This window comes from Mus musculus, chromosome 3 (genome assembly GCF_000001635.26).
Source record: "Mus musculus strain C57BL/6J chromosome 3, GRCm38.p6 C57BL/6J".
Lineage (NCBI taxonomy): Eukaryota > Metazoa > Chordata > Mammalia > Rodentia > Muridae > Mus > Mus musculus.
In genome coordinates, this window is record NC_000069.6 from 55890941 (window position 1) to 55914192 (window position 23252).

General features: G+C 36.3%; 1 protein-coding gene and 1 long non-coding RNA gene across 16 annotated transcripts in view; one reads left to right on the plus strand and one right to left on the minus strand.

The window, feature by feature from the left end:
• Positions 1–23252, minus strand: part of Nbea (neurobeachin) — a 558554-nt gene that overhangs the window by 265746 nt on the left and 269556 nt on the right. For all 11 annotated transcript variants that reach the window (XR_001783693.2, XM_006501527.4, XM_017319586.2 and 8 more), the window contains one exon: positions 673–734. Coding sequence is in view for 10 of the 11 variants with exons in the window: in XM_006501527.4 (XP_006501590.1) it covers positions 673–734 (62 nt within the window). In the remaining variant the exon portion in view is untranslated. The remainder of the gene's footprint in view (positions 1–672; positions 735–23252) is intronic.
• Positions 1–23252, plus strand: part of Gm31914 — a 133774-nt gene that overhangs the window by 7639 nt on the left and 102883 nt on the right. The gene's annotated exons all lie outside the window — the stretch shown is intronic.

Here is a 23252-nt window from a genome sequence, read left to right on the forward strand (position 1 = left end):
TTATATAATGACAGGAGACATGAATTCCTGGTGAAAGGAAAGCGCATTAATTTTCTATTTTAGTTATCTAAAAAGACTAATACATGGTTCTTCTGTTTCAAGTTTTAAATCAATTTTTTGTTTAACTGTAAAAAAGAATATCCAAAAATTTATCTTTAATTCTTGTTAATAAAGATAATCACCACTCAGTAGGCTTTTAGATTTATAAATATATAGCAATTCTACATAAAATGGGAAAGCAGCCTGTCAAAGATGACTCACTAATGGCTGCATCGCATGTATTTAGTACTGACAAAGAGGGCTTGACTTTCTACCACTTCTAATCTGACAAAGGAGAAAAAAAAACAGTAACTACTAGTTATGTTCTAAAATTGTAATGTGTGCTGCAGAAATAGTATGAACAATATTAAAAGACCATAAGAACACAGAACAAAGGCAGGCTCCAACAGAATAAAGCAATGGGAAGTCATGGAGGACAGAGACCAGAGGACACAGAGGAGAGAAGGACAATAAGGCAGTGCTTCCATGGGATGTGCATCTAGGCACGAGTGCACCATAATGCATCAAACCATCTCCTGCATCTCCATAGCGAGAGATAACATTTCCTTATAATTACTATTATACGCATGTAAGAAATCTCATGGAGATAGACCAAGAGAATAAAACTCTTACCTGAGAGCAAAGCAGCATGACTAGCTCCACCACGGATGTGCTGGACTTCATACAAACAAGGCCTGTGCAGGGAAAGGGCAACGCAAAGAGTTACCACAGGGAAGGCACAGAACTACCTGGTTTTAAAGTATAAAAGATTCTATGAGATGAGACTTCAGAAATTAGCTTTATCCATATACTCTTCCACATTATTTAAAATATTCAGATGTTTCAAATTTTATGAAAATTTCTAAAATATTGATTTTATGGGATGACTATTGAAATCGGGCTAGTCAGAGCTGCATTAATCCAAAGGTATTGCTATATGACTGTTTCCTGGAGTAGAGTACAAGGACGAAAGACCTGCTGGCATTTTCTACTTGGAGGATCAAAATTAAACAATGTATGCATACGTCATTTACCACAGCTCATTAAATGGTCCAAACTCACAGACCAGGAACAACAAGGATTGAAAACAACACACACAATAGGTATATAGTCATATGGATCACCAACTCTACATCTGCAGGGGAATGTGCTAAGTTCCCTACATCATGATCTCATATAGGTCTCATCAGTTCTAAGGTCATGCCTACTCTACAGAAAAAAACATCCTGGAAATGGGCAGTGGTGGTACACGCCTTCAATCCTAGTACTTGGTTTTAAAAAACCAAAAAAGAAAAAAAAATCTATAAACACTTAAGACATAATTATTCAATTTTTCTAAATAAAGGATAATTTGCAAAGCATTATATATAAGAAAACATCATAATAGCTACTTCTAAAAGTACCAAAATAAAGAGATGCAAATTAGATTTAATAATAATAATTATCTGTCTGAGAATATTAATTATAGTGGTTGCTATCTTAAAATACCAATCTCTGATGAGCTCATAAGTTATAATGGCTGTTACTTCAAAATAAATGTCCAAGTTATAACAAAGATAGTTTAAGAATAGATTTATTTTTAACTCCTAAGTACAAGTGAAATAAAAAAAATACCTTTTAAATGAATTTTGAGTATGTACATGATGTATGTTGGGGGCATGTGTGCAAAAACTATGGGAGTAATAAGGACAGGTGTCTGGGTTCTGTGCTAGAACTCAGGTCTCTGGGCCTGTGGGGCAAAGGTACTTACTGTTGAGCCCACCTAATGGCCCAGTAAATTATCTTATAGAAAGACATGCTTTTCTCTTACATAAAAATGCTAAGAAATGCAACATTAAAGTAACAGTTATATTTTCTTGTTTTCTTAAGTTGTTTCAACTAGCAGTCTCAATTGCCTTGCAGACAAAAGCATGTGCAATTATTAGAGGGGTGGATAAACACCCTTTGTGCCCAGTTTGCTATCTATGTCATACAGACAGACAGAACAAGCTTTAAAAAGTCACTGGTACTCCATCTTATCAGATCCTGGGCAGACAGCTAATGAAATAAGAGACTGATGTGAAAAGCTTGTTTAAAAGATGTGCGGTGTAACTGGTCAGAAATCCTCGCACTCAGGAGCTACAGAGTCAGAAAGATTGATAGTCCATGTATCGCTTGTTGGCTGATCAAGTACTTGGATTCTGACAAAGAAAACCTTAAGGAAAAATCCACAGGATCGTAATTAAGATGTGGGTATATTAACACAAACAAGACTACTCTGAAGTAAGGAAATTGTGTCTTTATTCTGTGTTGCTTTTGAATAGATACTTTAAAGTAAAATCTTAGAAAAATAGAATCATTATTGATTATTTTTAAAACAACTCTTATATAGTAGTTTATAACTCATAGCAATATAACTGCATCATAAGAAAAATATAAAAGCTTATACCAAAAATGCATTTTTTTCCCAAGAATTATGAACAAGCCAGCAGGACAGCAAGAAGGTGTTTGTAAACACCTCTCTTCTCATGTATGTACAAGAAGATGAACTCGCGTCTGGAGAGCCTTACTCTTTACCAGTTAGTTTTCTCTAATTAGTTTTGGTCAGAGCTACCTGTTCTGAAAGGACAAACTAGGAAGCAAAAACAGGCCTAATATTGATGCTGAGAACATAAGCTAAGGAAATTCTGGAAACTTACCAAAATTATGGTTCATTATAAACTATTCCTAAGGGTTAGAAGGAATATAAACAAGACAAATAGGTACCATTCAGTGGTGCATGTAACGATGAAATGCACACACAGGTAATATTTTATTCTAACAAAATCATCATATTTGCAGATTTAAGAAACGTCATACTTCATACTGAGGAACTTTAATCAGAAGCCGGAGAAAGAACAACTTATCTGGTGATGCTATGAGCTACTCTAAATTGCTTAGACGATGGCAAGTCATTTACGCAGGTCTTAGTGCACTGAATTCATCTGTAACTGAATCAATGCATCTGGTAGCAACTCTAAGGAAGGTTGTGATGGCTTTGTGACTAAGGTGACTTGGCTAGCATGTTTTGGTCAGATGTGGATCAGATGTGGGACGGGGAAGCTCAGGAGTCTTTGACAGACATCTACGACAGAGAATCTTAACATGTATTTAGAAACTATCATTAGTTGACAGGAAACAAACAAATAAAACACAACTTAGTAAGATGGGGAGGGGTAAAAAATTGGAGGAACAATAGGCCAATTCATGTAGAAAACACATAGTGAGCAATGTCTTGGAGGGTTGAATAAGAGCAAGGAGTGCAGTGTTGGTGCTGTTAGTGAGTAACTGATTCCTTGTGTGTGATCCAGAGGATCGTGGAGGATGTACAAGACAGCAAGGTTAGCAGCCTCGTGTGGGAATGTCTGTAGGGGTGGCAGTGGTCTGGTTGGTACTGACCCTATGTTGATCAAAGGGGGAAAATAAATGTCTGAGATATGAAAAATCAAACAGATAGACAAACACACAAACCACCAACAATAACATCAAACCAGAACAATGGTACTGGGATGTAATACTGCGAGCAGTGGTTCTCAACCTTCCTAATGCTGTGACCCGTTAATACAGTTTCTCATGTTGTGGTGAACCCAAACCATAAAATTAATTCGTTGCTACATCATAGCTGTAATTTTGCTACTATTATGAACAGTAATGGAGACATATACTATGCAGGATATCTGGTATGCCATCCCACGGGGCCTACGGTGCTTCTTGTGCCTTAGTTTCTCATGCTGAAAGAGAAGAACACTACCAGGGAGTAGCTTTCGGATGCAGCAAAGTCTCTACATCTCTCTGGCACAATAACTATTTCCTGCTTTTCTCTATTCTTTTTTACTTTTGTATTTGAAAAATGCCATTTATTGCTTCTTCTAACACCAGTAGGGTCTTCTCCATAAAAGTTACTTTCAAAAACTACCAGATAGTTTCAAAAATCACCAGAGTAAGTAATTGATGTAGATTCCCAAATTTAAAACCATGAAAACAAGACTTCAAGAACAGTATTACAAAACTACTGGAAATACCAATGATGAGCTAGAATTCCATTATAACTGTGAATAATAGTAGAATAATGAACCTGCGTAGAAGAGTATGAGCTAATACTTCACTAGCCATCTCAAGTTCTTCGTATATTTTTTTTTACTGACAGTTTGATGGCATCAGCTGTAATATAACTTAAAGAAGCTAGAATATTAAATACACTTAAACATTGAATTTGATTCATTCAATTTGTTTTATGTTAAAATAATAAATTTTATCTTTAAACAAAGCCCACCCAAATACTGTAGAGGCAGTGAGAGCTGGTTTGTACAGTGTACTAACAACTCAGTTATTACAGAATGGCAGCCTGGCTGTATTAGAATAACACTGTTCAGTCTCCTACTCTCTAAAGGCCTAGGTAGTAAACGTCTTACAGTGAGTGTCTGCTACAGCCACTCATTACTGTTTTTGTGCCACTACACTGCAAAAGTAGTCTCAAAACAGACATGGCTCTATGCTAACAGGGATGCCTACCAAATGCTCACACACAAATTTATCTATAGATTTTTTTTTGACCTTCAGGGGAAATAATTTAGTATACATATAGGTGTTTACCAAATAAGAATTCCAAAAACCAAAAGAAAAAAATTGAAAACTTTCTTTTAAACACCAATGGCTCAGGCTCTGAGATCAAGAATTGCTAAATGGGAACCTCATGAAACTGAAAGGCTTTTGTAAGGCAAAGAAAACTGTCAGTGCCTCAAAACAGCAGCCTATAGGTCTTCACCAACCTACATATGATAGAGGGCTAATATTCAAGATATATAAGGAACTCAAGAAGTTAGAAACCGATTAGCCAAATAAGGTATAACATTCTTGGGCATAGACCCAAAGGATGTTCCACCACATGTAAGGACACGGAGAAAGGGGACCTCTCCTCCATTGCTGGTGGGAGAGCAAACTTGTATGATCATTCTGGAAATCAATCTGGCGGTTTCTGAGAAGGTTGGAAATAGCTACAGCACTCCTGGGTATAGACCCAAAAGATGCACCCCAAAGCTGTTGCCTGTCTATGGAATCTGTTTCCCAACTGAACTGCCTTGTCTGGACTCTGTGGGACAGCATGAGCCTAACCCCGCAGAGACTATGTGCCAGGGTAGGGGTGGGAGTGGGGGGCACCCTCTCAGAAAGAAGGGGAGGGCACATGGGAGAGGGTCTCTTTGAAGGGGGACTAGTAAGGGGGTAGTGATCAGGATGAAAAATGAATGAATGAATGAATGAATGAATAAATAAATAAATGGGAAAAATAAATTTAAAAAAGTTTTCCAAAAAACTGGACTAGCGGTAACACTTCATCTGAATAGCAATGCTCTGTTTACAATCCTCATTCTCCTTGGTGTCAATATTCATGTTTCTGAAGACATGCCACTCTGAGTGACTAAAGTGCTGCACCAGTTAGCCTAGGCCTTCATGAAGAGGCTATGAATTAAACTTAAATGTAACTATTAGCGTTCTTATATGTCTGAGTTACAAAATGTTTCTGGCTTTAAAATCCTGAATAAGGGTTTTCAAATATCTATCTATCTATCTATCTATCTATCTATCTATCTATCTATCTATCTATCTATCTATTTGTTTATTTGGTTTTTCGAGACAGGGTTTCTCTGTGTAGCCCTGGTTGTCCAGAAACTTACTCTGCAGACCAGGGTGGCCTCGAACTCAGAAATCCGCCTGCCTCTGCCTCCCAAGTGCTGGGATTAAAGTCATGCGGCACCACTGCCCAGCTCAAATATTTATTTTAAAAATTTTCATGTGACTTAACTTCTTCATGTTCATAGAAATGGTACTCATTTACATGAAATATGCTAAAAATGTCATGAAAAAATAAGCATTAATAAAATAAATACTATACATTTCCTCATGGAAATTCTACTAGGTCAAATGAAGTAAAAGTCCATTTCTCAATGGGAATGGCTGAGTGAGGACCTTTAATCTGTACATTTAGGATGCCCGTGTTGGTCAGAAACAAAAGTAGCTGTTAGGTGAGTGACACAGCACACACATAATCATTTCGACTCTTATTAACATAATCTTTCTAACTTCGTGTCATTCTGTTGATAGGTCATAGGAATTATTATGAAGTAATAATTCAGAGGTATGTGTGTGTTTGCCTGGCTTGAAGTTTGTAATACTCACAGCAAATTGTTCTATAAAACTAGAGATGACAAACCTATAACAGGTCTGACATAGGTTCATCCTGCCCACGCTGACTTCTACTTTAAACACTTGCTGATTTGTGTTATCTCATCAAAATCATAAATATTTTGGTAATTGTTGATGGTGAAAGCCACTTCTCATGTGTTTTTCACTGCTATTTATTGACCTGATTCATCGTATCTTAAAAAATGGGTGAAATGTCTAAATTATTCAGTAGTAATCACCTTGGGCAAGGCTGTGCTTAAACACATTTTAAGTTAAATTATTTACTTCCGAGCCCACAACTAAGCAAATGCTAGTGGTCCTGCACTGAGGAAGCGCTTGTAATACAAGGAAGCCAACACACTCTGGCTTGAAAAAGCTATCAGCTCAATTACAGAGAAAAGGCATTCACTTTTATGTTTCTGAAATAATCTACACAGCACTAAAAACAGAATTATAGCTAATTTACTATTTTTATAAATGCAAAAAAAGTATTTTTGATGTTTCTTAGGGTCATTAAACTTTTTTTATACCAATGATGAATGACTGGAACGTCTTGCCCTTTTCTTGACCTTTTGATTTAGTTAGACTGCAATGAAGGGAATGAAAAAGGGAAAGAAGAGACATATTCACTGTCACAAACATCTGGCCTTTCTAGTCCTCTGGGTTAAATCTGATTACAAGTGACTGTTAGCTCTATGCTAGTGCAAACGTGTTCCTCTTCTCCCGGAGAAACTTCAGAAGCTAAAACCCTCACATCAACGCAAATACTGAGAAATATGTCTGTTTCAAGTTCAGTACTGTAAAAAAACAACTGGGTAAAATATTCATCAAAAGGTATACATTTGCCTATGCATGTCATTAAGTGAAATATCAGTAATCAAAGAGAAGAAACATACCAAAATCATGTGATATGACATAAATAGCAACATAAATAGTTTAAATAGGATACAGAAATGTCTTTATTTTAAAATGACATCATATTTTTAAATGATGGAATTCTTTTAGCAGTAACATATAAAAATGAACAATTTATAGTTGTAATTTTAAACTACTTATATTCTAGCTCTCATCAATTTTAAAACTCAAATAAATATAAGTCCTGAAATTTAAGAAAGTTTAAATATGCTCTAACAGTCACATAAACTCTTTATATTTGTATTAAAAATGCAGGTTCTTTTTCTTTCAAGTACTTAGCACTAATAAGCCATGATAAATATAAATGCCAGGTATCACATTCTTTTCATCAGAAAGCTTTCATAAACTTACAGATAAAAGGCTAAGACAATTTCCAAAAGGAAACTACTTGATAATTATTGTGATGAAAGCACAAAGGGAAATGCTTTCAAGTGGAGGCAGCTCAAGTGGAGGCTGGTCAGGGCTATTCTCAAGAGTCTCATCCTTGCCCGACAATTACAGACTTGAATTATGGAAGCAATCTGAGAAAATAAGTCCTTCAACAGCTGCGTGCTCAAGAATTCTAAGTTCTTAGACTCGTCCTAGGTTGAGCTTCTGTCATAAGTGTAACATTTATAGCAAACACTAAAGGTGAGCAATGAGTCATCTGTTTTTATTTAATATTAGCAATGAAATGTGGCCTTGAAGATTAAGTAATATAACATAATAAATATTCTCAAGGTTGCAGAAGTTATAAGCTCATATTTTACTGAAAAGAATAATTCATTGCTATGACATTTCTCAAACTGTGTAAACAAAATAGGTATTATGCTGTTATTAATTTAATTTTGAACTAAAATTATTTTGTGTAATTGTGGGTCTGTGAAACAGATCATCAGGAAAAAGCACAAACCTGATGACCAGAGCTTCATCCTTGGAACCCAAATAAAGGCCTAAATAAAGAATCAACGTCATACCTCACACATGTGCTCATGACATGTGCATGCCCACACATCATCACATACACACAACAGTAATGTAAAAAATGTAAACACTGTCTTGGCTAACCAAATACCCCAAATCTAATTCAAGTCTAGTTATAATTCAGAGTAAGATTTTAGGGACAAATTATATACCAATGATCCAATAATGACTCATAGAAGTTTATATGAAAGTGTCTATGTAGACATAAAGACACAGCATAAAATGTTAGAAATTATCAACTAAAAGTAAATAGTTCTTTCTAATTCATAGAACAAGAGAGATTTCTCCTTTGAAACTGAATGTAGATGAAGCATATCGATCAGAAAGGCAGGAACAAGTGGTTCCCAATAATTAAGTTGAGTTCTAAAATAATATTGTAAATAGTCACAATGTGCCAGGGCACAAATGAGACAGGTTAGTCCTACTGCCTTGTGAAGCCTCCATTCTAGTGGAAGACCCAGGCAAACGCACTGAACAGTTTTCAGTGAGGGCAGCAAGGCCTATCTCAGCAGCATTTGAGAACAGTGGCTTGGTGATCTAGACAGTGTTTTAATTAATTTTTAAAACAGAAATAGAAAACTCGTAGCACTAACAGGAATCAACAAGAAATATGAAACCTGCATAACATGGGTGGTCTTATTTGTAGGGAGCGGGACATGGAGATTATTCTTAAGTCCAGTAATCAAAAATATTCGAATTTGCCAAATAGGGTGTTCAAATGATAAAAATATCTTCTTCTGAAAGTGCACTTAGCCTTAATCATTCTTTCCATAAAAAACAAGTATGTAAGTAGACAGAACACCATTGTTAGAAATAACTTTCCAATTAGACACTTTGCTGTTATGTTACCTAAATACCTCTGTAAGCTTTTAAGTAAATAGTTTTAAAGTAAATAGTCACATGCTTCATGAGAAAACTATCTTGAGTTGGACATAGTAGAATTGGAATAACCACATGAAGTAGAGAAAAGAATCTGCCAGAGATGAAGGCAATGCCATGCACATGCACCACCAAGCACAAGGCCTATTTCCACATGCATAGGGCAAGAATAACCTAAACGCTAAAGCCCACAGCAAATATGAACTGCAGCTTTTAACAATCTGTTCTCTAAAACTCCTGAGCAATTCATTTTAGTGTAATAGTGAATTACATCAGCTGCATTAGAAAGCAAAATTAGAGATTAGGAGCCAACTCTGCAGGAAGAGATGATGTGCACACAGCAAACACAGGAGGAGAACCTAGAGCAATATCAGGGGAGCATTCACAGTGGCCATAGCTTCACACAGCACTAACCTGAAACATCACTAGAATAGAACAGAAAGATGCTTGTTAATCAACTTCTTATTGTGCACAGAAAACAAAACAATACAAACCCCAGCAAATCATGGTTTACATTGTCTTGTTAGTACACAAAAAGAAAAACAAAGATGTAATCATGAACTTATCATAGTCAGGACAAATAGGAAGCTTATGAAGAACAGCAGTGTCTGGGACACAAGTGAAACAGCCTATCTATGGAAAGTATCAGAAAAGGATTTGGTCTAGCAAATGGTTACAGGCTACCAAAGACTCTGCTAAAGTGAGCCTTTCTAGAGCATGGATTACTGCAGAGGACGAAGCACAAAGCTAGAGTGGTGATGGAGGAAAGAATGGAGGAGTCTTCCAATCTAGAAGGGTTAGTCTAACAACAACTAAAGCTTCCTAAGACTCTACCATTAGGAATTTGGAGACAGAGAAACGAAACAAGGGCTTTCATGTAGAGGGTGATATGTAAAAAAACTCAATGCACTGAGTTTTGAACACCAGATATGTCTATAGAAAAGCAAAATATCTGAAGAATTATGGGAAAAATTCAAATAAAAATTGTAACATACTATATTTGTATGGCATTTCAATTTTTTTTTACATCTAGAGTTATCAATTTAGTTCATAATTTAAAAATTTGAAAGCTGTTACATAAACTATTGAAATATAAGCACCTATGATCGATGGTCATTTGAATTTAAATTTCCCTCCTCCTGCCAAGGTCAACTAGTCAATCACTTTTGATAAAGAAAACATACATATATATTTATAAAAATTATATATTTATATGCTGGTTATATAATTTAATATACAAAATATAATAAATAGAATATGCAATTATATATAAAACTTAAATATATATAATATAAATATATATAAAATATATACCATCCAAGATGTGTTGTAAGGAACACATTTGAAAAATGCTTTTTATATATTAAGACTGTCAACTGTCCATGCACAATATAAAATTATGAAAAATATAAATATAAAGTTACGAACAATATGAATATAAAAGGTCAGGGGTAGAAGTCCTGGCAAATGTTCAGTTGTTGCCTAACTTTTTCCCCCAGGCTTCTTTTGTGAGAATTAGTCCTTAATGACTTGTTTTTTCTTGTTATGCAGAGTTTCCACAAGCTGTGGCAGCCCACCTAATTAAGAAGTATCTGTACGTGGAGAATTTTGACACCTGAGTAGGACTGATGGGGACCTAATGGTCAGAGCTGACTTGCCCTGGGCTTGACCTCAAAGAGAAAAAGGGAGATATGTTTGACAGCCCAGGAAAAAGTCTATATATGGATGCATGTAAAAAGTTGCACTGGTATTTAAAATTCAATTTGGGTAGAAGTCACTGACGTTTAGAATGTTACTGGTGAATGGTAGACAGTCCTTACATTTTCTTTGCAATCTTTTACTATTAGAGCTTCCCCTGAGCTCTCAGAACTGGGCAATTTTATAGACATTATCAAAATTTTATATTTGTATCTATTTTTTAGCCAATTCCAAAAAGTTCATGTTTATTTGCTCATATTTTAAGAACTGTCTGGTCATTTCATTACGCTATTTACTGATCATATTCCATATGATGCCTCTTTGTTTCATTAACTGTTTCATGAGATCACATCCATTTACTGTTGGCCGAAACAGGGATAGCATTGACAAAATCCTTTTCTATGCCTATTTCTAAAGGAGTTTCCCACATTTTCCTTTAAGTTTCAGGTCCTACATTAAGGTATTAATTGATTTTGAATTTTCTTTTTTTGCATGGAAAAGGGATCCAGTTTCATACTGGAACACACAGATTTCAAGTAGAGGCTGTCTTTCTATGTATGTTTCGGTGTGTTTCTCAAAAGTTATGTGGCTGGAACTATAAATTTCTTTTTGGATCTTCTATTCCAGTCAACTGAGTTACGTGTATGTTTTGTGTCACTACCATGCTGTTTGGGTTAATAAAAATTTGTGTTACTTCTGCTTTGAAATTTGAAAGAATTCTGTAGTGAATCCATCTGGGCCCACGGTAATTTTTTTCCACTGGGGAGATATTTTCTACTATTGCATCAGTCTCCTTGCTCGTTATAGATGGATCTGTTTTAATGATCTTATTAATATAATTTTATTAAGTTGATATGCATCTAAAATTCATTTACCCTATACTCTGAAATTTAACAGAATATAAAATTTCAAGGAAGTTCCTATTAATAATTGTCTGAATTTCATTAGTATCTATCATAATGGCTCTTTTCACCTCTGATTTAATTAGTTTGAGATTGTTCTGTTTATTTTGGTTACTTTACATAAAGATTTGCTGATTTTTTTCCTTCAAAAAAATTTTGAGGAAAGACTTAGAGTATTATGCTTTTTATTAATTTCTTTGTGAGAATTTTATACATTACTATTATATTATTTCCACTATGCATGCCTTTTCCTACTTCCACATCTCCATGTCACCTGCAATTTCTTTCAAATTATTGGCCTATCCTTCAATTATTATTGTTTCTCACACACACACACACACACCCACCTCCCCTCCCCCACTGACACCCACACACACAATACCACTTGTGGAGCCAGTCCCTTTAGTGTTGCTCATATGTGTTTAGAGTAGATCACTTGAGACCGGATAGCCTATCAGGATGTTAACTCCTGAAGAAGACCAATTCTCCATTTTTTTTTCAGGAGCAATTAGTTGTCTGTCACTCTTCACTAGGAGTGAAATCCTGTGAGATTTCCCGCATCCGCACTGGCATGTCAACACTCTGATGTTTCTTATTATGCAGGCCCTGTTTAGGTGATAGAATTTCTAAAGTTTTCATAGTTTCAGCTGCCCTGATATATAAAGAGGACATTCTCTTCTACCAGATGTCTTGATCTTCTGGCTCTTATAAATTTTCCATGCTCTCTTTAATGATATTCCCAATGTTAGGTATAGAGGGTGCATTATAAAGGTATCTACAGGGGTTGAGTATTCAGTCTGTAGTCCTCTGCGCTTATACTGCTCCTGGATTTATGTAATAATTTCCATTTACTGAAAAAGAAGTTTCTTTGATGAGGGATGAGAGTTACACTTATATGTGGATAAAACAATAAGTATTTAGGATATAGTGGGAATTATACTGGTTTAGAAAAGTTGCAGTAGTAGTTTCTTCACTAGCGTTCATGACCTCAGAAGTTATAGGTAGTTAGCTAGGTTTATAGTTCCAGGTAAGCATTCTGTCACTGAGTGATCAGTGCCTTCATTCCAATTAGGCAGCTACTAGTAGAAAAATAGACATTTAGATCAATGGAATAAAATAGAAAATCCACATATAAATTCATACAGATACAGCCATCTGATTTTGACATAAATGCTAAAATTACACACTTGAGGAAAGACAGCATTTTCAACAAACACTTCTTGGAAACCTGAATATTCAAATGCAGAAAAATAAAATCAGGTCCACATCTATCATGCTGTACAAAAACAACATCAAAAAAGACCTCACTATGAAACCTGAAATGCTAAAACTGCTAAAAGTAATACACTGACAATATCCTAAGAGATATAGATAATATCCTAAGAGATATAGATTTTATTTTCTCAGGAATTAAGACCAAAAATTAACAAATGAGACCTCAAAAGACCAAAAGGCTTGTGTGCAATAAGGAAACAATCAACTGGCTAAAGAGGAAGCTCACAGAGTGAGGGATCATCTATGCCAAACATATATCTGATTAAGGCTTAACACCAATTATACAAACAACTAAGAAAATAAAAATAAAAAACAAAAAATAAGAACAACAAAAAAGCAAATGACTGAAATTTAAAAATGAGCTATAAATCTGAAGAAAGTATCTTCAAAAGAAGAAATAATTATTTCTTCTATCTTTACAAGTACTCAACATACTTAGCAATTAAAGAAATATAACTAACTTAAAAGTAGTTTGCAATTTTATACGTGGTCAGAATGGCTAACAAGAAAGAAATTACAATTTTTGGTGGGATTGTAAGCTGGTGAAGCCATTATGAACATCTGTGAGGAATATCCTTTTAAAAAGCTGAAAGTAGATCTCCCACATGGTCTAGCTATATGTCTTGGATTATGCCCACAGAACCTGACACTGCTCCAGCCATACTTGCTCAGTCATGTTCACTGCTACTCTATTCACAATGGTTAGGAAATGGAAACAACTTAAATGTCCTTCAACTGAAGAATGGATCATGAAAATGTAGTTCATACAGACAATGGAATTATATTCAGATGTAAAGAACAATGAAATCATAACATTTGTACATAAATGGATAAAACTAGAAAAAATTACACAGAGGTATCCTTGGAGTCAGGCTTTGTTCCCATGATTCTTTTTACTCTGACTGATGCACAACTTTACCAGTTCTGTCTTGACCTTAATTATTGTTTTCTGTCAAGCACTTGGTGTTTGGCTTGGTCTTGCTTTCCTAAGATATTAAAGTGTATTATCATGTTGTTTACTTAAGATCTCAATGTAGGCACTTAGTGCAATATGCTTCTATCTTGTAACTGTTTTCACTGTATCTTACTGGACTTGGTATGTTATGTTTTCCTTTAATTTCATTTTTTTTCATACAAATTTGTTCAGTGACCAACTCACCAAATAATAACATATTGTTTAAACTCCATTGACAAGGAATTTTAATCCAGTAACATGGCTGCTTTGACAAGGGACCCCATCCAAAGGTATGATGTGATCAGAATACAGGCATACCCTGGATTACAGTATGATCTGTCTAGAACACAGACACACCCTTAGTACACACTTTTAATCCCTAATAATTAACGTAAGGTTAGTTTGGAGAAGGAAACAGCCGTACTTGAAAGTGATGTCTATTGGATGGGCAGATGACGTGACTACTCAGGAAGATCTGACAGAATGAGTCAGAGAATAGATGCCCTCAACTCACAGGAGGACAGCACAGGAAGAGCTACATGAAAGCATGGAGAGAGTATTTGTTAAAAGTGTGTGGTGTGTTGGAGTGTGTGTGTGTGTGTGTGTACACATGCATGTTTTAGCATGACAGTTTTACAGAGACAGGTTACAGAGAGAACAAGCTAGACACAGGTGAAGGCAGAATGAGCCAGAGAATGAGAACGAGCCAGAAGATTAGAACATATAGTATGGGGTCAGGCAGAAGCTGAGAGAAGCCAGATTGAGTCAGTCAGCTTTGAAGATTGTATGGAGCCTAGAAGCTTCCAGGTCTAGGCCTACGGATAGTTAGAACAGAGAAAGAAACTCTTGGCTCAGCCCAAGCCATGTATTTGCACAATTTGGGTACTTCTCTCATCTATCACCTCCTCTGAGGATATGCAAGCAGCATTTACACTCCATGAGTTTATGCAGTTCTATAGCTTCTTTTGATATTGTTTACTGCATTCTATTATGGTCAGATAGAAGAAATTTAACTTTCCTTTTTGCTAAGCTTTACTTTGTGCCTTAAATACAATCTATCTTGCAGAAAGTTCTTTGAATTGCCGAGATAAATGTGTATTCTGTGGTGTTTGGATAAATACTTTTCAGGTGTCTGAAATTTACCCACCAGGATTGTGTTAGGGTTCATCTGTATCTTTACTACTAGTGATAGTTGTTTTATAAAATTGGCTCCACATGCCTGGTGTGCATATATTTATAATTATAATAGCCTCTTCATGGATTGTTTTCTTAATCATTATGGAATAACCTTTAAAAAATTCTCTTCTGGCCAGTTTTACTTTGAAGCTGTTTTATCAGATATACAGGAGTGAGAGACACTTGTCCCATAGGTACATTTTATTTGATACCTTTTCTATTTTTTCACCTCTGAGGGATTATTTCTTATGGGAAGATGTGTTTCCTGAAAGCAACTGAAAGATGTGCCCCTAATTTTCAATTATACTTAGTTTATATCTTTTGATTTGAGGAATTGAGACCATTAACACTCGCCGTTATCACTGATGGGTAATAATTCCTGCCATTTTCTTGACTTTATAGTTTGAATTTATCCTATTTCTTGCTTAGCTATTATTACAGCAGTTCATTCTCCCTTTAATCTCATGGAAATATTTGTATTTCTCATCAGTCTGAGGCTTTCTACCAGTATATTTCATAGAGATGACTTAGTAGCAATGACTTCTTAGCTTGTTTGTTAAGGAACAGAGTTTTTCTTTTTCTTTTAGTTGTGATGGGTAGCTTTGCCAGCACAAGAGCCTGGCCTGCCAGATTTTTTTCTTTCAGAACTTGATACATTACCCCAAGCCTTCATGGCTTTTAAATTTCTTGAGAAATCTGCTTTTATATATGGTGCTTCTCCTTTGCTATTTTCAATATACTTCCTTTGTTCTGTGTATTTAGGATTTATATTATGACATGATGGGGTGCTGTCTAATGTCCTAAATGCTTTCTACATTTGGATTTGCATTTCTTTCTCTAATTGTGGGATTTTTTTTTTACTATAATTTTGGAGAAAAATATATTCTATGCCTTGAGAAATTCTTTCATGATTCTTAAATTTGGTCTTTCTTTACATTGTGTCTTTTATATCTTGAGTATTGTTAAACTTGCTCTATTAATTAATCATTTGTCTTTGTTGAAATGTTCCAACGCCTCCACTTTGTCTTCAAAGCCAGATGATGTGTCCTTTCCTTGATCTAGTCTATTAGTATAGGTTTCCACAGAACTGTCTTTACTGAAGAAGTCACTAAGAGTTACTTCGTATATTGCACTAACTTTTTATTTTATTCAGCATCTTGTGTGTGTTTAGATTACTTCAAAAATTATCTTAAGTCATTTGAATAGTTTTGGTTATTCTTCTTGAATTATTTTTCTGGGATGTCATGTAATTCAGTCTCACTGGGGGCTTCATTCTATGAAGTCAATATTGGTTTTCAGGAATTGTTTTGTGCTGTGGCTTGATTTTCTGAAGTGAGGAACCTGATTGTATTTATATTTAATTTAGGTATATTAAATCATTCTTCCTTTGGAAGGCATATTTGCCCTTTCCAAGAAGGCTGGTTCTTACAAGGTTCTAGTACTGTTTTCTCTGATACACTCACTGCTGGTTATGTGATGAGGCTTGATCACCAGCTCTCCCAAATGATTATGATATTATTTGCAAAAGCAATCACTTTCAAAGGGTAGTGGCTCAATAAAAGAACAGTCAACTACAATTTAATCACATTATACATGCCAATGATTTTATCAAGGGAAGGCTAACTGATAAGAGTGTGTATACTAATATATTATTTTGAATATGAGTGGAAAGGAAAAGAACACTTACGGTAAGACTAGTGGCTAGTACTGGGTTGACAACATGGAAATTGGGGAGATGGAAACATAGAGAAGTGTGAGTGGTAGGAACAAAGTACATTAGGGTGATGCAGTCTTCAGAGAAGATTGACTGGAAAGGGAGAAAAATATAAACCACATACATGCATAACTCACATGAGGCATGCTGTTCTCAGTTTATGGGAGACTGGAGGTACAGACATCTGTAATCACAAATCTGAGCAGCCTACTATGTCCTTTGGGAGAGGAAAATGAAAAAATAATGGGAAAAGGAGACAAAGAAAAGAGACAGAGAGGTACACAAAAAATTATAACCTGATTGTCATATGGCTTTCATATGTATGTCCTGACTCTGAGCCTTTCTTTTGGAAATCTGGTTACAGATGTGGACTGGTCAGGAGACTTGCTTCACAGGTGGAGTGCCAGATCCTCTAGAAAGTCCTTCAGGCTTCTGCTTGCAATGAGAGTTCAAGTTCCCATGTAGATTCTCAGCTGGATCCACATCTCCCTCCATGGATACAGAATCCGAATCCTTGAGTCTGGCAGAAGGTTGCTGAAGCTGAGTCAGTGTGTGGTCTCCATGTCTCTGCTGAGTTTGCTATATGCAAACTCATCAGCAAGCCCAACTAAAATCTTTCTGAAATGGAGTCTCATAGCTGTTGCAGGCTGAGTCTGCAACTTTTCCGACTATGCCTGCTGGGCACAGTGAAGCCCTACTTGTAGTTAGTCAGCTACAAGATGGCTACTTCAATCTCAGATCTACATCCGTGTATGTATTACTGGTCTCTGGGCCATCAGTTCTCCATGCCTCTCGGTCTTAAGCCAAGCATTTCTTCTTAATAAGGTTTTTTTTTTTTTTTTTTTTTTTTTTTACAGCTATATAAAATAAAATGCCCCATTACTTCACAAAGGGATTTTACATGCTTACATTTTTCATTCTTCTGAATGTTCTGCCCCTTACAAGATTAACACCTTTGTCCATATTTTCTACCGTTTTTAAAATTTGTATTTCATTTACTTTTAATGATAAAATTTTTATTTTATCAGACGAGCTTTTTAAAATTTTGTTTCATCATGGTTTAGCAGGTTGCCTGAGCTACCCCACCTTTTGAATGTAGTTACTTAGTTCTACAAATTTCTTTTAAACCTGCTCTTTTCAGTGCCCAGTAAGTTTTCAAACATTGCAATCTCTATTTCCTGTCCTCTCAAGCAAATTTAAAATATCCTCTGTAATGTCCTTAATTGATGCCCTGGTTGTCAGGAGCATGATGAGTGAAGTGGCAACTTAAGGGTTCTCTGGAGAGTCAGTTGTATTAGATATTGTTTTGCTGGGGCAAACACATGAAGGAGTGTTTTCTTAAAGTGGACACAAGTGAAAGGCTCATTGAAGCAGACACAAGAGAAAGGATGTTCGGCTAAAGTAAGCACGTGATTAAAGATTCTTCACTAACAACACACACATAATGCTCCTCTTTAAATTGTGTAGCTGAGCTATATTTGTCAGGACTCTGTAGAAAGAAATGCACCAAAAACTTCTGGTAGTGTGCAGGAGTTTCTTGCTGCTTCCATGGACTTGGGCTGATTGGCAGAGTGATGTCAGCTGAGACAGACTCTCATGCTGAGGCAAAACCCATCAATAAAAAACACATGATGTTTGGAGGGATTATAAAAAGGACTCAAAGGACAATGACAGAGGCCGAGTGTGGCTTGCTTATAGAATCAGCTATGCAATGCTTTTGTTGGTCTCACATCTTTGCTGATCTTCATTTCACTGAGAGGCTTAGCCAAAAACTTTTCCTTGCCTTCCTGTTGGCCCTGATACCTCCTGCTGACTTATGCCAAGGCTGAGGCCTGGCTATTTCTGCTAGATTGCATCACCACTGTTGCTGCTAACCCAACTTCCCTGAACTGGACTACTGGTGTATTCATAAAATGTTTGAGAATGGATGAAACTGCTGCTGCTGCTGACTCCTGTGAACTAAATTACTGATTTCTTGACAATGCAGATAGGATTTACTCCAAAGAGCACTTTCTTTTTTTTTTTCCATTTTTTATTAGGTATTTAGCTCATTTACATTTCCAATGCTATACCAAAAGTCCCCCATACCTACCCCCCCCCACTCCCCTACCCAACCTGGCATTCCCCTGTACTGGGGCATATAAAGTTTGCAAGTCCAATGGGCCTCTCTTTCAAGTGATGGCCTATTCGGCCATCTTTTGATACATTTGCAGCTAGAGACAAGAGCTCCGGGGTACTGCTTAGTTCATACTGTTGTTCCACCTATAGGGTTGCATTTCCCTTTAGTTCCTTGGGTGCTTTCTCTAGCTCCTCCATTGGGGGCCCTGTGATCCATTCAATAGCTGACTGAGCATCCACTATTGTGTTTGCTAGGCCCTGGCATAGTCTCACAAGAGACAGCTATATCTGGGTCCTTTCAGCAAAATCTTGCTAGTGTATGCAATGGTGTCAGCATTTGGAAGCTGATCATGGGATGGATCTCTGGATATGGCAATCACTAGATGGTCCATCTTTTCGTCACACTTCCAAATTTCGTCTCTGTAACTCCTTCCATGGGTGTTTTGTTTCCTATTCTAAGAAGGGGCAAAGTGTCCACACTTTGGTCTTCGTTCTCTTGAGTTTAATGTGTTTAGCAAATTGTATCTTATATCTTGGGTATCCTAAGTTTCTGGGCTAATATCCACTTATCAGTGAGTACATATTGTGAAAGTTCCTTTGTGATTGGGTTACCTCACTCAGGATGATGCCCTCCAGGTCCATCCATTTGGCTAGGAATTTCATAAATTCATTCTTTTTAATAGCTGAGTAGTACTCCATTGTGTAAATGTACCACATTTTCTGTATCCATTCCTCTGTTGAGGGGCATCTGGGTTCTTTCCAGCTTCTGGCTATTATAAACAAGGCTGCTATGAACATAGTGGAGCATGAATTCTTATTACCAGTTGGAACTTCTTCTGGATATATGCCCAGGAGAGGTATTGCTGGATCCTCCGGTAGTACTATGTCCAATTTTCTGAGGAACCGCCAGACTGATTTCCAGAGTGGTTGTACAAGCTTGCAATCCCACCAACAATGGAGGAGTGTTCCTCTTTCTCCACATCCTCGCCAGCATCTGCTGTCACCTGAATTTTTCATCTTAGCCATTCTGACTGGTGTGAGGTGGAATCTCAGGGTTGTTTTGATTTGCATTTCCCTGATGATTAAGGATGTTGAACATTTTTTCAGGTGCTTCTCTGCCATTCAGTATTCCTCAGGTGAGAATTCTTTGTTCAGTTCTGAGCCCCATTTTTTAATGGGGTTATTTGATTTTATGGAGTTCTTTATATATATTGGATATTAGTCCCCTATCCGATTTGGGATAGGTAAAGATCCTTTCCCAATCTGTTGGTGGTCTTTTTGTCTTATTGACGTTGTCTTTTGCCTTGCAGAAGCTTTGCAATTTTATGAGGTCCCATTTATTGATTCTCGATCTTACAGCACAAGCCATTGCTGTTCTATTCAGAAATTTTTCCCCTGTACCCATATCTTCGAGGCTTTTCCCTACTTTCTCCTTTATAAGTTTCAGTGTCTCTGGTTTTAGAACACTTTCTAAATAGGTGTATTTTTCCATTTGCTTTCTTTTCCACTATTTCTGGTGGGTGGTGGGCTAAAAGAGAGGTTAAGGCATTAGAGAACAATCATTAAAAATAAGGTTTGAAAAAATTAAAAGTTACAGATGAGTTTCAGTGTTCATAAAATTCCTTTTAGTTTGTTTTTATACATTGCAGGCCAAAGTGATCATCTTCTGAGGCTTTTTATATTTGTTAAGACTTGTCTTCTGGCTGACTGTGATCTAGCTTGGACTATCTTCCCTGGTCTGTGGAGACTTACATATATTCTGCGTCTACTACATCAATATGCTTTTGTTTTATCCTCTGCCTCCCACGCATATGTTTGTGTGTATGTGTGTGTGTTCATGTGTGTGTGAGATGTCCATTTGGTGCAGTGAGGAGCATATATGCAGACATCTTTCTATCTTAAAATGCATTTTTTTAATCGCAATATACAATGTGTTGGTTAAAGTGGTGTGTCACAGTCTGCTGTTATTATTACCTTCTTATAGCATACCTTTCTTGTATATGGCATTATGTAGGGATCCTACTTTGCCTAATCTTGAGAAATCAAATTTTTTTTTGAGACAAGTTTTCTCTGTATAGCCAGAGCTTTCCAGGACTTTGCTCTGTAGACCAGGCTGGCCGCTGACTCAGAAATTTCCTCCAGCTGCTTCCAGAGTGCCGGGAGTTAAGGCATGTGCCACCATGACCGATAGAGAATTCAATAGAATTTTACAACTGTTTTTTCAATTTTTACATAAAACACTGAGATTTTAGTGAGGATAGCAAGAATTGTGGGTGACTTTGGGTAGTACTGATGCTATAACAGCAGCAACCTTTTCAATCATTTTAAGTTTTACTTAGACAATAACTTCTTCCAAGAATGACTCTTGGTTTTCATTATACAAGTCTCATATTTTTATATTGTGAAACTTAACATGTATACTAACTTATGTTAAAGATAATGATAATTGTGTCATCATTATGAGGGCACAGAATAATTTTTCCTACCTAAGAAATTTCCCAGTGAGTGCATTTCTTCACTGATAGCAGTGTCTAGAAAACACTATCATTGAGTTGTTGTTGTTGTTTTTTGAGTTTTTTGCTTTTGTGAGAATATAAAATATGTAAATAAATACGATTCTTGTTGTGCTTAGGTTTCTTCAAATTCATCTAAATACCGTTTAAAGACATTCTCATTTTCCTAGCTATTATCACAATCACAATTGCTACGAACATGCACTTGCATGACTTTGTACTTTTCACTTGGGAAAATACCTAAGATTGGGATTACTGGATTATACAGCAAGTGTTTAACTAAGAAAACCACCTTAATTGTTTTCCTCTGGGGTTATTTTGCATCCTCAAAACCATAGTGAGAACCTTAGATGGCCTTTGGTGGCATCTTACTTTTTCTTGCTATGGTCCATGTCTTAACAACTTCCATGTGTTTGTATTGGTGGCTGACTGTTATATGCCCCTCATGCTAATGCTGCTGACCTTTCCAGGTATCTTTGGGTCTTGGATATCATCAGCTAAGCGTGGAATCCAAGTCAGTTTTAAATGGATTGGTGCCTGCCTTTCATCAGCCAGTTGTTTTGAAATTTCCTCTTTAACATGTTCTGTGGTATGTTCCTTAGTCTTCATCCAGCTGGTGGTTGGTTGATTTTCATAAATCCTAGGATTTATACCTTTAAAGACACTGGGATATTATTCTATCGCACCTTTTCCCTCTCGTGCCTGGACCACACAAACATAGCATAAAATACAGAATTATTCTTTCTTTTTGGGGACAGGCAGTCAGGCAAGCTTGGAACTTACTGTGTAGCTGAGGATGATATTCATTTCCTGATTTCTGTTCTTTTACCACCCCATGCCTGGTGTTCTTTCTCATGAAACCCAGGCTCATGTACACTAGACTGATTCAGCTCATTCATTTCTATATGTTGCTCTCTAAACCTCTTTTTCTTCTGTTTCATCTGGGAAAGTCTATTTATTATCTTTAAGAGCACTCATATGTCCTTATTCATAGTAAAAGGCTGCCACACATCATATTAGTTGACATTTCAGATTTTCTTTTCAATTCTCAGATTTTTATCTCTCCTTTTACTGTATGTTGTCTCTTTCTTTCTACTGTCTCATGATTACTCTTCCATTTTTATTAAAGAGCTCTTTCTGTCTTTTCTAACAAAATCCTGAATGGAATGAGCTAAGTTTCAACGCTACTTCATCTCATCTAACAATTTCATCCGTATAAAGGCATTGTGGATTGTGCTTGCATTTTGCTATATTCTTAATATGTGTTGGGCTGCTGTTTTACAATTAAACTGTACATTATACAATTTAATCCTTTGGAGTCCATTAATGAAAGTTCGTTTTATTTGCTTTGGAGTTAATATAGATTAGAAGTGGACACAGAGTAAACTTGGCTATAGAAGGCATTAAGCTGATTTTTACCTAGCTTTGTGAATATTGTATTAATTGCCTCAATGATTCAAAGTGCCATGCATAACTTCAAGAGTTAGTTGAAAGGGTAGTTCCCTTGTCTACAAAACTTGTTACAGCTTCCTTAATTCTAATAACTCTCTCAACTCAGCAAGGTTACTACGAATAACCTGAGAACATCTTTTCTGTACCCCAATGCAGAATATGGCAGCAGAAAAGGCAGGACAGAAACCACAGAGTACATTCAATTATTGCTATATACCCCCAGGGCTTACAGGGATCTAAGGCCTGCTGTTCAATGCATAAAATGTGTAGAGTCAGAGTGTGTCAAGTATTCTAGTGGTACTAAGAGGAAAGCAAGTTCACACCCTGCTATTCTGTCATGAGAAAAAGGAAACCCAGTGCAAGTCATTTAGTATTTTTCTTAAAAGTAACTATGTATAATGGTTTACCCCTGCTATCCCAGCAGTCAAAAGTCTGAGACTGAAAGATGGTCGAGT